A 14029-nucleotide genomic window follows, 5' to 3' on the forward strand; every position below is an offset into this window, starting at 1 on the left:
ATCTTTCATTTCAAAATTCTTAGATAGAAATCTCTTGGTGTCATGCAATAAGTTTATATCGTTTGTGGCAAGCAATATGTCGTCAACATATAAAACCAAAAATATGTGTTTACTCCCACTGAACTTGTGATACACACATTCATCAACAACGTTAGTTTCAAAACTATACGAAGTGAGAACTTGATGAAATTTGAAGTACCACTGACGAGAAGCTTGTTTGAGTCCATAGATGGATTTAGTCAATTTGCAAACCATATTCTTTGGGTCTCCTGACACAAAGTTTTCTGGCTGCACCATATAAATTGTTTCTTTAATGTCACCATTAAGAAAAGCTGTTTTGACATCCATCTGATGCAACTCAAGATCAAAATATGCAACAAGCGCCATAATTGTCCTAAAAGAATCTTTCGAAGAAACTGGAGAGAAAGTTTCTTTAAAGTCAATTCCTTCTTTTTGAGTAAAGCCTTTGGCTACAAGACGTGCCTTATACCTCTCCACATTACCATTTGAATCCCTTTTGGTTTTAAATATCCATTTACAACCTACGGGCTTCGCACCAACTGGTAATGAGACAAGTTCCCAAACTTTATTGTCTTGCATAGACTTATATTCTTCATTCATGGCTTCTATCCACTTATGAGAGTTTGAACTTTCCATGGCTTGACGAAAGTTGATTGGATCATCTTTCGACATTCCATTTTCTACCTCATGTTCCTGGAGATATACAATATAATCATCTGAAAATGCAAATCTCCTTTCTCTGGTGGATCGCCTTAATGGCACAGATTCTTGAGGTTGAGGTTGTAGAGTTTGTTCCTCAGGAACAATTACCTCATCTTGAATGGGGGTTTGAACTATATTATCTTGAACAACATTGTCTGGTTGAGGATTCGAAATTACTTCTCGAGCAATGACAGGTATAGGAACCTGTGATTGGTCAAAAGTAGTAGTAGGAAGTGGGATTACTCCTGCTTCCTCCTCAAAGACAATGTCTCTAACTGGATTTCTCCCCCCAAACTCAACATCCTCAAAAAATGTTGCAATTCCCGTCTCAAATAGTGACCTATTTGTGGGATCATAAAACTTGTAACCCCGGGATCGTTCGGCATAGCCAATAAAGTAGCTGCTAATGGTTTTAGAGTCCAATTTTCGTTCATGAGGTTTATAAGGCCTCGCCTCAACAGGACACCCCCACACATGCAAATGTTTTAGACTAGGCTTTCGCCCAACCCAAAGCTCATAAGGTGTTTTTGCAGCTGCTTTAGTTGGCACCCGATTTAAGATATAAGTTGCTGTCTTTAGAGCCTCACCCCAGAGGGACTCTGGTAAAATAGAATGACTGGTCATACTTCTTACCATATCCTTAAGAGTCCGGTTTCGTCTCTCAGATACACCATTCATGCTAGGTGATCCTGGCATGGTGTATTGTGGGACGATTCCACATTCCTCTAGGTATTTTGCAAACGGTCCTGGACGTTGTTCACCTGATCCATCATATCTGCCATAGTATTCACCACCACGGTCAGACCTGACACTTTTAATCCGTTTGTTGAGTTGTAACTCAACTTCGGCCTTAAATCTTTTGAATACGTCCAAAGACTGTGATTTCTCATGGATAAGAAATAGATACCCATATCTGGAATAATCGTCTATGAATGTGATAAAATATTGTTGACCATTCCAAGACGCCATAGGGAATGGGCCACAAATGTCCGTATGAATTAGTTCTAAGACATCTGTAGTCCTATGGGCACCATATTTCTTTATTTTGGTCTGTTTTCCCTTGATACACTCAACACAGACATCAAAATCTGAAAAATCAAGAGAGTCCAAAATTCCATCAGACACAAGGCGCTCAACTCTAGATTTAGAGATGTGACCTAGGCGTTTGTGCCATAATGAGGCTGAATTTTCCTTAGTTAATTTACGCTTTGTACCTCGTGATTCCACGTGCAAGGTTGCATTATAAGATGCAATAGTTTCGAGCAAATATAGATTATCAAACACATTAAGTAAACCGGTACCAATAACATTGGAATTAATAGACATACTAAACTTCATATTTCCAAAAGAACAATAATATCCCAATTTGTCCAATACAGAAACAGAAATTAAATTCCGTCTAAAGGCAACCCTGCATAGAAACACATATGTGAGTAGTAGCACCAGAATCTACCCACCAAGTGTTTCTTGGTACTGAAGCTAAATTTATTTCAGAACAGACCAAAACATGAAATGGACCTTTCTTTATACGCCAGGCAACGTATTTGGCACAATCCTTCTTTCTGTGTCCGGGCTTGCCACAAAAGAAACAACCATCCTGCGTTTTCTGTTTCTTTGGTTCCGGACCCTGAAGAATAGCAACTTCCTTTCCCTTATGCGTTCTTTTGCCCGTATGCTTGGAGGTGCTTGCTAGATGAGCACTTTCAGTCCTTTCTTGCTTCAATCTCTCTTCCTCTTGCACACAAAATGAAATGAGCTCATTGAGAGTCCATTTCTCCTTCTGGCAGTTATAACTGACCTTAAATTGGTTAAATTGTGCAGGAAGAGAGATGAGAACTAAATGCACGAGCAAATCATCAGATAGGTCGAGCTTTAGTGCCTTAAGTTTTGAAGCAAGATGAGACATTTCCATGATGTACTCGCGAACATTACCCTTGCCTTTATACTTTATTGAAATCAAGCTTGCTAAAAGCGTGCTTGTTTCAGCCTTATCGTTTTTAGCAAAACGCTTTTGAATTTCTAAAAGAAATTCACCGGCAACGGTAACATCCTCTGTTATTGCACCCCGAAAAACTTCTGGAATCCCACGCTTCATGATCATAAGACTTAGCCTGTTAGAACGATCCCACTTTTCAAAGTACACAGTTTCCTCAGGAGTACTTTGTGTAGTGAGAGCATTCGGTTTTGGCATCCTTAATGCCAAGTCTATGTCCATGCAGCCGAGAACAATCAATATGTTCTCTTTCCAGTCCTTAAAGTTTGTTCCATTTAACATTGGAACATTGTTCATGTTGGCAGAGATTGAAGTAGTCGACATTAAAGCTGAATCGAAAAGAAAATAAAAGGAATAAACAATTATACTCACATTAAGTTGCCAAACAGATAATCTCTAAATAAATTAATTTAATGACAACATCTCAAGATACCTAGCACAACATTAATACCAAGCCTTTGGGTAGTGATATTAACTGTAAGTGGTATTCTTGTTGTAATGATCAAACATTGACAATAAGTTATGTCAAATAACAAATCTATCTTTTGATGGATTTATTATTCACATTAGGTTTCCTTGACAATTGGCACATGTTTATCACCACAAAATGTGTGTGTAATTCTGCCAAGTCTTAATCATGTCTTTGGACCGATAAATACCCGCATGAGATACACAGACATGAATTTCAAAACATTCCATATAAAACAATCTAGACAAGAGAGATCACTTTTGTGACATCTTGTTTGAATTGACTTATATTTAGAACATTAGAAAATCCCCGTATATGTTATATAATCTGCAGCAATCCCAATTATATACATATATATATAAATACATGATGTTCACCATTTGAAAAATGAACCGCCCATCCGAATTATGTTCCATTTCCAGAAAACAAAACAGAATTTGCAGCAGAGGGAAAAACAGAAATACAAAAAACAGAATCTGATTCCAAGAAACTAAATAGGATGAATAAAAGCATATCTATTCTGATAATACACATGATATAACCGCTCTGATACCACTTGTAAACATAAATTTCAGAACATAAACCTTACACTTTGGATCATTTACCATGTGTATTATCAATAAATCAAGGCAAAATGACATACCTGAATCCATCGATGAACGGTTAAACGGAAGCGTCTGATTGTCAATAAAACTTTAATATTGACTATGTTATTGCCTTCTAATCCTTTCCCCTTTGGTGCCTTATGTTTCTCCTTGAGAGGATTTAGAAAAACAAAACAGTGTTCTTATCTTTTCCACCTTAGGAAGGAATAGGGACCATAACCTTTTAAAGGTTGTAATTGGTTTTTATAACTGAAAGGTAATGAAAACCAATAAATTAACCATTATTGGTTTAAAACTGAAAGGTAATGAAAACCAATAAATTAACCATTATTGGTTTTAAAACTGAAAGGTAATGAAAACCAATAAATTAACCATTATTGGTTTTAAAACTGAAAGGTAATGAAAACCAACTTTAACCAATATGTTTTAATTTCTATTTCTGCCCCTCATAGAAATAGAAATTATACAACTAGTATCTACACATTAGGTCCATAACACATATACCCTTAAGCCTATTAACTAAATTGAATCACTTAAATTGTAGGTTTCTTATAAATGATAACACCATATTTAATTATGTGGTCCCATTGACACATTATCTAACAAGAGTAACTTCCAAGCTGAGCTAGGGAGTTTGCTTTTGCACACGCCAAAAGTGCCTTTTGTGCAGCTTCAACATTCTCGGGACTTCCTTGCCAGGTCTTAAGCACGGAGTTCTGCAAAGCACGTGCATAAGAGAAGGAAACGTGCCAGGGGTTGGGACTTTGGTTCATCGCATTTAGGTTCAATGTTGCTTCCATTTCAGATTGTCCCCCCAACAAGAACTACAAATTAAACAAACAAGAACATTGTACTTAGAACACAATAGTAAAGTGAAGATCGTATTTGATCTCAGGTGAAAGAATAAGTTTACCAATCTATAAATGGAATCATCTATTGCCTAGATATAAGATCCAAAGGGACAACTTTAATTACTATTTTTATTCCAAACGAAACCACTTTGAATTTACAATATCTTAGCCACACTTCAGGCTAAAATTGTTTCAAGTCAAGCATGTTCTGTTCGTAAAATCATATTGGTTAAGCAGAACAAATTGGAAAGATAATTTAGTCAATTGGGTTAATGTCATTTTATCTCACTAAACTATCGTCACTTTATCTCCTGCATCCTCAAACTATCAATTTCATTTATTTAATCCCTAAATTTTTTAATTTCAGTTAATACGGTTCAATTCGAGACAACTAGTCTATAAACCAGTAATGATGAATGGGCAAAAAGTATTTTTACAGTTTAGACAACATAAATCATATAACCAAACACCAATCTTATTACTCGCATTGTATTAGGCAACTCACACCCTACAACCAGACATCCATCTTATTCTACAGCTCTCATTTCAAAATAGTAAATAAAAATAATAATAAGTATCTGGTTATACGATTTAAGTTGTTTGAATTTTAAAATAACTTTTTTGCCCATCAAATTAGGACTAATGGCTACTGATATGGACGACTGTCTCCAATTGGACTAAATAGATGAAATTAATAGTTTAAAAATATAGAAGAAAAAAATGACAGATAGTTTAGGGGATAAAAGTGAAATTAACCCTATTTGGTAATATTGTTGAGAATAACAACTCACTAGTATTTAAACTACACTGTAAGCATGTATATTTATCAGGAACAGGTTTAAACTTGTGTACCATGATTCCTGGAACTGCAGGAGGCACTCTCCTCTTAAGCATAGTGAGCGTGTATTTGGCAATGGTATCCGGAGAAGCTTTCTCTTTGCGCTCAGCCCCTGGGTTACAATGTAGTTTTTGAGATAAGGGCTTGTTTAGTTTGTGTTTGTAGAGTAGTTTTTTAGATAAAAAGTACGAAAACTTGTTTGGTTTGCCTTTTTTCAGAAATGATTTTGGAAAATTGTTTTGGGAAGAGAGTTTTAAAAAAAGTGATTGATTTGATCTGTATGAGAGAGAGTGATTTTGGAAAGAAGAAAACCAAACAAATTTTGAGATTTTTTTTGAAAAAAATTGTTTGGTTTGATTATTCTTGAAAATTTGTTTGTAGAGAATTTTTCCCAAAAACAAACCAAACAAACCCAACATTGTTCTCACCATTGTTCGCTGCCAAGTAGTAGAAGACTTCTGCCCAAACACGCTCAGCCACCTCAAGTGTCCTCTCAATAGGGTGGTGATTCCCATCAAGAAGAATCTCAGGTTCCACAATTGGCACGAGACCATTGTCCTGCACAAGAAATCACAATGATGAAGAAAAGATTGTAGAGATTAATGCACCATATATATAATAAAAAATAAATAAACAACAATAAAGGCTCACTTGGTAGCGTTACACGTTTCCTGCCTTTCGTTTTAGAGAACATAAAACATATTTTCCCTCTTTCTTTTTTTTTTCTTCCCCCCCCCCCCCCCAAAAAAAAAAAAAAAAGAGGATTGGTAGTGAAATTGAGTTCATCTATGTTTTTTGGGGGTACACGTGTTTTTAATGTTTTGGTAACAAGTGAAAACACTTTTTTTGTGTTTTATTGTGGAGCCTCATTTTGAAAACAATTTTCAAAAAAATCAAAATCAAAAACAAGTGTAAACATGTTTATGTTTTCTGTTATCAAAATTTTGGAAAACAAAAACACAAAAACACGCAATAAAGCATGAATCAAAAGAGTGGAAAAAATTGTATTGCACAAACAATTGTCTCTGTGCTCTACTTCAGTTCTAATCCGTATATGATTCTAAATGGCACAAATACATGGCAATATTCTTGCAGAACTTCTATGAACTTATTAAAGCTGAGATATTGAAAAAGTAGAGGAAAAAAAGGAGAAAAAAAAAAGTAAGAATTATACTAGAAAAAAACTTAAGCACAACATGGTGAATTTCTGACCAAAAGATATGATTTGACATTACCCATCAACGACCTCAAAATTTACAAAATTTTATCACGCTTCTGTAAACTCAGAGCCATATTATAACTTATTAAAGAGTTTTTGACGAGAAAAAAAAAGGCTCCACGATTATTGAAAGTGAAGTTCATATAGAATATGATGCCTGCCTTAGACCAATTACTTTTACCATCATGCTGCGAAGCTAAATCAACAGTTTCCGTCCTCTGTTTACTTTAGACACAGAAAAACCCAATTAAAAACATTTAGAGAAAATGCTATTATCTATTTATTACCCCACCAGACAAGGACTAGCATCTTCAGAAAAAACAAAAATAAATAAATTAAACAAAATTAAAAAAGTACCTGAGAAATGCCAGCATAGCGTGCAAGTCCCCATGCAGCTTCTTTCACAGCCAAAGCAGAAGGACCACAAGGAATGCTGACAACTGTGCGCCTACAAATTTCATACAGATGCAAACAAAGTACAAGATGTGATATTTCCTTTTCCATGCCAGCTTTCAGCCAGAAAGGTTCACATAAGCATCAGAAGAAGCCAGTTTACAAAAATGTAAAATAGCTTACCACTTTGCGAAGCGAGCGCCTTGTTTGTAATACTCAGCAGATCTAGAAGCCAATCCATCTAATCCCTGGCACCAAGATTCATTGTTGGATCCTGGTAGAGGAACCAAACCCTAGAAACATGTGTGGAAAAAAAAAAGGAGAGAGTTAAATTAATAACAAGACAAGGATATGCAAAAGAAAAAGGGTTAGCAACAAGACATAATATTGCAAAATGATTACACATAATTGAAAGTATACCTTATCAACTTTGATACCAGGTACGATATTCTCATCACGCAGGCAATCCACAAACTTCTTCCCATCTGTTGTTGACTGGTAAAGTGTCTCCTCAAAGAGAATAGCACCAGAAATATATTCACCCAGGCCAGGAGTGGTCAGCAAAAGCTGTCTGTAAGCCTGTCGGTTGACTTCCGTGTTGTCCAGTCCAATGGATGCTAACCTCTTCCCACAGGTGGCATTTGATTCATAAATGGCAAGGATGCCATGACCAGGAGATGCGATAGATTTCTAAACCATCAACAAAGAAACCAATGGCAAATAAGCACCATATTTGCAAATTCATACTCACCAATACACAAATTGTGTCACAGTTAAATAGGCTAGCAAGCATCCAAAGAAAGTGGAAATACCATAATCAAAAACAATATTCTCGATCGCAAACCATATAACGCTATAGATATATTTTATTTATTTATTAATATAAGATATAATATTATCAATTAAAATGTTATTAATATTATTTTTATAGTTATAGTGGTATAAGCTAAAAATGTGAAATATTTTATAGTTATAGTGATATAAAATAAAAAATCTTGCATTTTTACAGTCAAGACTAACATGTAAATGGAGTTAATAGATGAAATGAAATTACTACCCTTTGATATTATGTACATAATTACATATACAGCAATGATAGGGACCCCCTTTGTGGAGGACCCCCACAACCCCCTTTGTGATCCACAACATTCATGATGTGGACCCCACACATACATGAGTGGACCCCACACATCATGAATGGTGTAGATCAGTAAAGGGGTTGTGAGGTTCCTCCACAAAAGGGGGTCTAACTCATTTTTCTTACATATATTAATAATTCAAATATATTTTTACAGTTGACCGAAAATAATGACTTTCTTATCCGCCATAACTTAAAAAAATTACACTAACAATCTCTGTGCACCTTCTCTTCTTCCAATCTCTCACTTGCTTTTCTCCTACTCTCATCTTTCTCACCCCATAGCCATCACTGCCACCTCCCTCTGTCCATTCTCCCTTTCTTTCATCTCCCTCTATACCCTAATTTTGACCAACACCACACAATGCCCACCACAACCACTCAAATCCCACTTCTAATCCCAACCCACCCATTAATTCCAGCTACTAGCACCACCAATACCCACCACTAGAACCATTCGCATACCAACCCATGTTTGTTTCCCAAGATGAGTGGGTTCATTTGTTGGTAATTTGGTAAGAACCTTAAAAATTGGACAAGGAAAGGCTTCTTCGCACCTCTACCCATTATCTTCCACCTCTCGTGACACCACCTTCCAATCATTGCCTCCATCAACCACAACCAACACCAACCTTGCATTCAATCACGACTATCTCTCTCTCTCTCTCTCTCTCACACACACACACGCGCGTGCGCATGCACCACAACCACCAACCCCGCCTCTCCCCATCATGGTCTCCATCTCTCTATCGGCCAAGAAAACCAAATCACCCACCAATGGTCTACTGATTTTCATGCCAGAGTTCTTTGCTCTATTCTATAGTTTCAATTCCCTCTCTCAGCATTTGCTCCATTGGACAACTACTCTAGTAACCACATGTCAGTTGCTTCGATTCTTCCTTCCCACTTCACTCTTGTATAATCGCATGTATATCTACATATAGGCTCTATTTGGTGTAGTTTTTGGAACTATTTATAGCCTTTTTTATTTTTGAGTGTTTGTCTCAAATTGTTTAATGCAACTTTTGCTTATAGCTATGATAAAAAATAGCTCAAAAAATCTCAGGGCCGGGCCTGGTCTTACATAAAGGGACTTATTTGGTGGTTGGAAGATTGTTGTATCATATGTAACACCAAGTAAGGCATGTGATGCTCCTTGCTTTACTTGTTTTGAGTTTCTTGAGTATGTGCACAAATCACAAATAACTTACAACATAAGAACTTTATTAAAAAAATATCATTACAGATGAGAATGTAACATTTATTAAGCAAGTAAATAGTTTCTCACGCGAAGTTGATGTATCCTTGGATGGTTTTGTCTTGCACCTTTCAAAATGCCCTTTAAGTCTAGTGTTTCGTACACCTTTCGATCTCGTATGTGAGGAATCTAACATTGACATGTTAGTGGTATCACATTGTATGGCTTGATCTTCTTCAACATGCACATCTGTACCCAATTTCAAGTTTGCAAACTCTTTTTCAATTTTTTCATCAAGTTCGACAAGTATCTTTTGGCAAATGCTCTTAAGACTATCATTCCCTGGACTCTTGTATATAGCTGTATTAGCTATATGTAATGACCCCAAAAGTCATCCTTATTTAATTAGGGGTTAATGTGTTTTAATTCAACTATATCTATTGGAATTGAGAATGTTTTTATCTTGTTTTGGGGTATTGATTGAGGTGGTGTTATGATGGTAAAGTAAGATTGGACCAAAGAATATAATCCGGATAGTTATTCTACGATCAGCCGTCACTCATTTGCCCTTTTCTTTTTCTACACTTTGAATTTGAATGTGAGGTTAGAACCATTGGAAAGCTTATTTCCGGGGCTTCAATTTGGACACAAGAACGACCTAGAACGGAGTCCCGATGAGAGGGTTATACCCATTTGAAGTTTTTACATCTGTGTTGGAAGCAGAGCCGCACGTGCGGGGAATAGCGCCGCACGTGCGGGCTGTGCAGGACAGCAGCTCAAAAACGAGATTTTTGGCCCATTTCTTACATTTTCTTTTCCTCTCTTCTTCTCCCATCTTCCATGTCCGAAACCCTAGCTCCCAAAACCTTGATTTCCTCCACTTTTATCAACAAATCCACCATGGATCTTTGCATCAAGGATGGAGAACAAGAAAGGGTCAACATTTCCAACCGATTGAAATTCGAATTTTTGGAGAATTCTTCTCAATCTTTGCTCCTTTGCTTGATTCTTGAGGTAGGGTCCTTATTCCCTTTCAATATTTGGATTCATGGATGGAATTATGGAATTTTATGAATATACAAACAAAATCTATAGTTTTGAGCATATTATGTCCAACTTAAGAATTGAGAGTTTAGAGTTGGAGATGCTGGAAGTTAAATTGGTGGGTTAAAATGATGGATTGTGACTCCTAGATGTATAATCATTGGGGAAATTGGAATAAAAAGTAATGGGTTAATAAGTTCGTATTTTTCTTGAAATTTCAATATTTTCTTGAAACCCTAGGTTGATTAATGATGATAACCAATGAATTGGCCCAAATTGAAAGTAGAGTAATGAAATTGAGGTATGGAATTATATGTGTTCAAGTTTAATTGAAATTTGGAAATATTTGAAAATTATGTTTAAAATTTGCGAATGAGCCATGTTATAAACATTGTAATTCATGCTGTAATGTGAAAGGAAAATTGGGGAAATAATCTATTAATGATATGGATCATATGAACTCGGTTTTGGAATGTTGAAATGGAATTCAAGGATTTATTTTGAATTATGTTAAATTACAAATGGTGTTGATGAACTAAGTGATATTGACCTTGTTGGATTATGTTGTGTTGACTCATAGTGAATTGATTGGTGTTGTACTATGATGAATTATCTTTGAATTATGTGAATTGTGTAGGGTCAGCTACAGGGGCGGATCAAGCACCTGAACGCTGTGAGTAGTAGTACTTTGATGTACCTTTAACCGTTTATCGTTATTGATGTTAAATCTTCGTCGTAAGAATTATGCTGACATGTATGTTATGTATGCTATGTGAGAAACACTGTGACATTATGGAAACTTCAAAAGGGTTTGTGAAGTTATGTGAGAAACATTATGAAATTATGAAAACCTCAAAAGAACTTGTGAAATATGAAGTTATGTGACCAAGGGCCATTTGTGAAGATCAAACCTATGTGGCCAAGGGCCGACTTGTGACTTATGAAGCTATGAGGCCAAGGGCCAAATTTGTGAACTTGTGAAATATGAAGTTATGTGACCAAGGGCCATTTGTGAAGATCAAACCTATGTGGCCAAGGACCGACTTGTGACTTATGAAGCTATAAGGCCAAGGGCCGACTTGTGACTTATGAAGCTATGAGGCCAAGGGCCAAATTTGTGAACTTGTGAATCCAAAGGGCCGAAGGCCGATGTGATAAGTTGTGAATCTATGAAACCCAAAGGCTATTGTGAATGTGTGAACCCCTCAGGCCAAGGGCCAAACTGTGAAATTGTGAAACCAATAAAGTCATCTGTAATCTAATGAAAATGTGCTTACTTTTCGTTGCTACTTATCAGGAATGTCCTGTTAACTTTACGTTAATTATGTCAACTCATGGGAATGGTGTAACGGTTACCATTAGAACTCTGTTAATTACAAGGCAAGGCAACTATGTTAACATATAAGAATGATTAAACAAAGGTGTATGCTATTGATTAATAGAGCACCTAAAGTAAGTCATTTACCCAAAAGAATTTATGTTCATTCTTGAAGAATGGATTCTGAGTAAATATAAGAGTAGCTATGTGTATCCATATGAATTGAAGTTATTTTGCTATGTTGCTTACAACTTGGAAGTTATTCAGAATCTACGATATAAGTGCAAAGTCTAGCATCATTGTGTGACCCTCATGAGAATGTGAATTAGTCTCTCATTGTTAAGCGTACGATAATGACATGATACAACAAGAAATGCTCTAGTCATGATATGTTCTGTTTGAATTAATGAATGATGTTCAAGTATGTTCAGGTATGTTTCAAGTATATGTTACAAGTTTAAATATGCTACAAGGTCAAATATGTTTCAAGGGCTTTATGCCAATCTTTCAAGGGCTTTATGCCACATGTTTCAAGGGCCTTAGTGCCATATGTTGCAAGGGCTTTATGCCACATGTTTCAAGGGGCTTAGTGCCATGTGTTACAAGGGCTTTATGCCACAAGTTTCAAGGGCTTATAGCCACCATGTTTCAAGGGCCTCGTGCCACCATGTTTCAAGGGCTTATGGCCACCATGTTTATGTTGCAAGATTGAACCTAAGGCTGTTATGTACTTAGCACAGAATTAGACTAACTATGTGAACTCTACATCTTTATATGCATTGCTATGTGTTATGTTTCAAGTTAAGCATCGTTTTATTTATGTATTACTATTCACTGAGCCCGGCTCACTCTCTGTTATGTCTGTTTCTGTAGGTCACCAATTAGGTGATCAGTCCCAACCGTGACGCCGCTTTCTTTTGTCAACCTTCGTATGTCCAGGCATTATACACAGCCATTGATTTTGTTAAGCTGATAAGATGTTGGCTTGCTTTTTGAATGTCTATCTAAGAGTGATGTATATAGCTTTCGTGTTTTTGTATATGCCCAATGATAGGGCTGGGTCTGTATATATGTATGTACATAACCGATGTTCAGGTGTATGTTTTAGATTTTATTCGTTTGTTAAAAGTTTGTGATCCTGGCATGATAGTAGTAGCTCGATGGAGTTTGTTTCCAGTGTCAAATTTTGATGTTTAGTGCTTCCGTTCAGGCCCTATGTATATATATATATATATATAAAACAGGTTAAGTGTCCGTTTCTGAAGTGGTCATGCCCAAACTTCTAGGGGCGGGTTTGGGGTGTGACACTATACATATCATACTATTATGCCATATGATCTCAGCCTCTTTACCATTTGTAATAGAATTGATACCTTGTTCATAAACCATCATCCATTTCATAGCATCTTTTGTCCAACGTTTCAAAATATATTGACTTGGAATTGAAGTCAAATTTTTTATACTAAAAACTCTCAATGCATGACAGCAAAGAACTTCTAATGATTCAAACTTCTTACAAGAACAAGAAATGTTGTCAGTGAGATAATCAAAGTGAACAATACATACCCTTTCACTATTTTCTCCTTTCAACTTGAAGACATCAACTGTATCTTGACAATCAACTTGCTTCCACACCATTGCAAGACTATTGAGAAATTCATTTTCAAATAATTTAAAAATCTTATAGATGTAAACTTGAGTTACATGACCCAAAATACCACTTTTTCTTACTGCATTTTGTGGGGCGCACCTTACTTACATCGAAAATCTTCATCCAACTTTGAAGAACGCATACCTGCCACTAAATTGTCATATTCAATAACAAACTTAGTGAGGCTAGTTGTTTTACCTACTATGTTATTCAAAACAGTATTTGTACTTTGACTCCTTGAGAAAGCTTTAAATTCAGCCGTGAAACTATCCTTAGTGAATGCAATGCTCCATTTGTGTCGAATCTTGTACATCATATTAAGCCATCGATGACTCTCCAAACTAAACTTTTGTATCATTTTATCCCAAGTCTGTTGAAATTCTAGCACAAAATCACAATATTTTTGGCACTTGTTGAAAAGGTACTTGAACTCTGTGTTAGTATTTAACTCTCCCAAATGAGAAGGAGCAATTTTCGAAATATGCCACAAACATAGTTGATGATGTGTATTTGGAAACACCGCCTCAATAGCATTAGACATGGCTTGATCTTGGTCAGTAAAAATTGTTATCGGATACCGATTTCCCAT

The 14029-nt window shown here is 36.1% G+C and overlaps 1 protein-coding gene across 1 annotated transcript; it reads right to left on the reverse strand.

Moving 5' to 3' along the window:
* Positions 1-4239: 4239 nt before the first annotated feature.
* On the reverse strand, positions 4240-14029 carry LOC145800742 (fructose-bisphosphate aldolase 2, chloroplastic-like). The gene is made up of 8 exons (XM_082890477.1): positions 13545-14029; positions 13356-13434; positions 7512-7781; positions 7275-7384; positions 7056-7146; positions 5908-6037; positions 5494-5591; positions 4240-4614 (listed from the first exon to the last, which is right to left on the reverse strand). The coding sequence occupies exons 1-8, from the start codon at positions 14027-14029 to the stop codon at positions 4390-4392; spliced, it is 1488 nt and encodes a 495-aa protein (XP_082746603.1). The 3' UTR covers positions 4240-4389.

Source organism: Camellia sinensis, chromosome 10 (assembly GCF_055761805.1).
Source record: "Camellia sinensis isolate YWXY chromosome 10, ASM5576180v1, whole genome shotgun sequence".
Classification (NCBI taxonomy): Eukaryota; Viridiplantae; Streptophyta; class Magnoliopsida; order Ericales; family Theaceae; genus Camellia; species Camellia sinensis.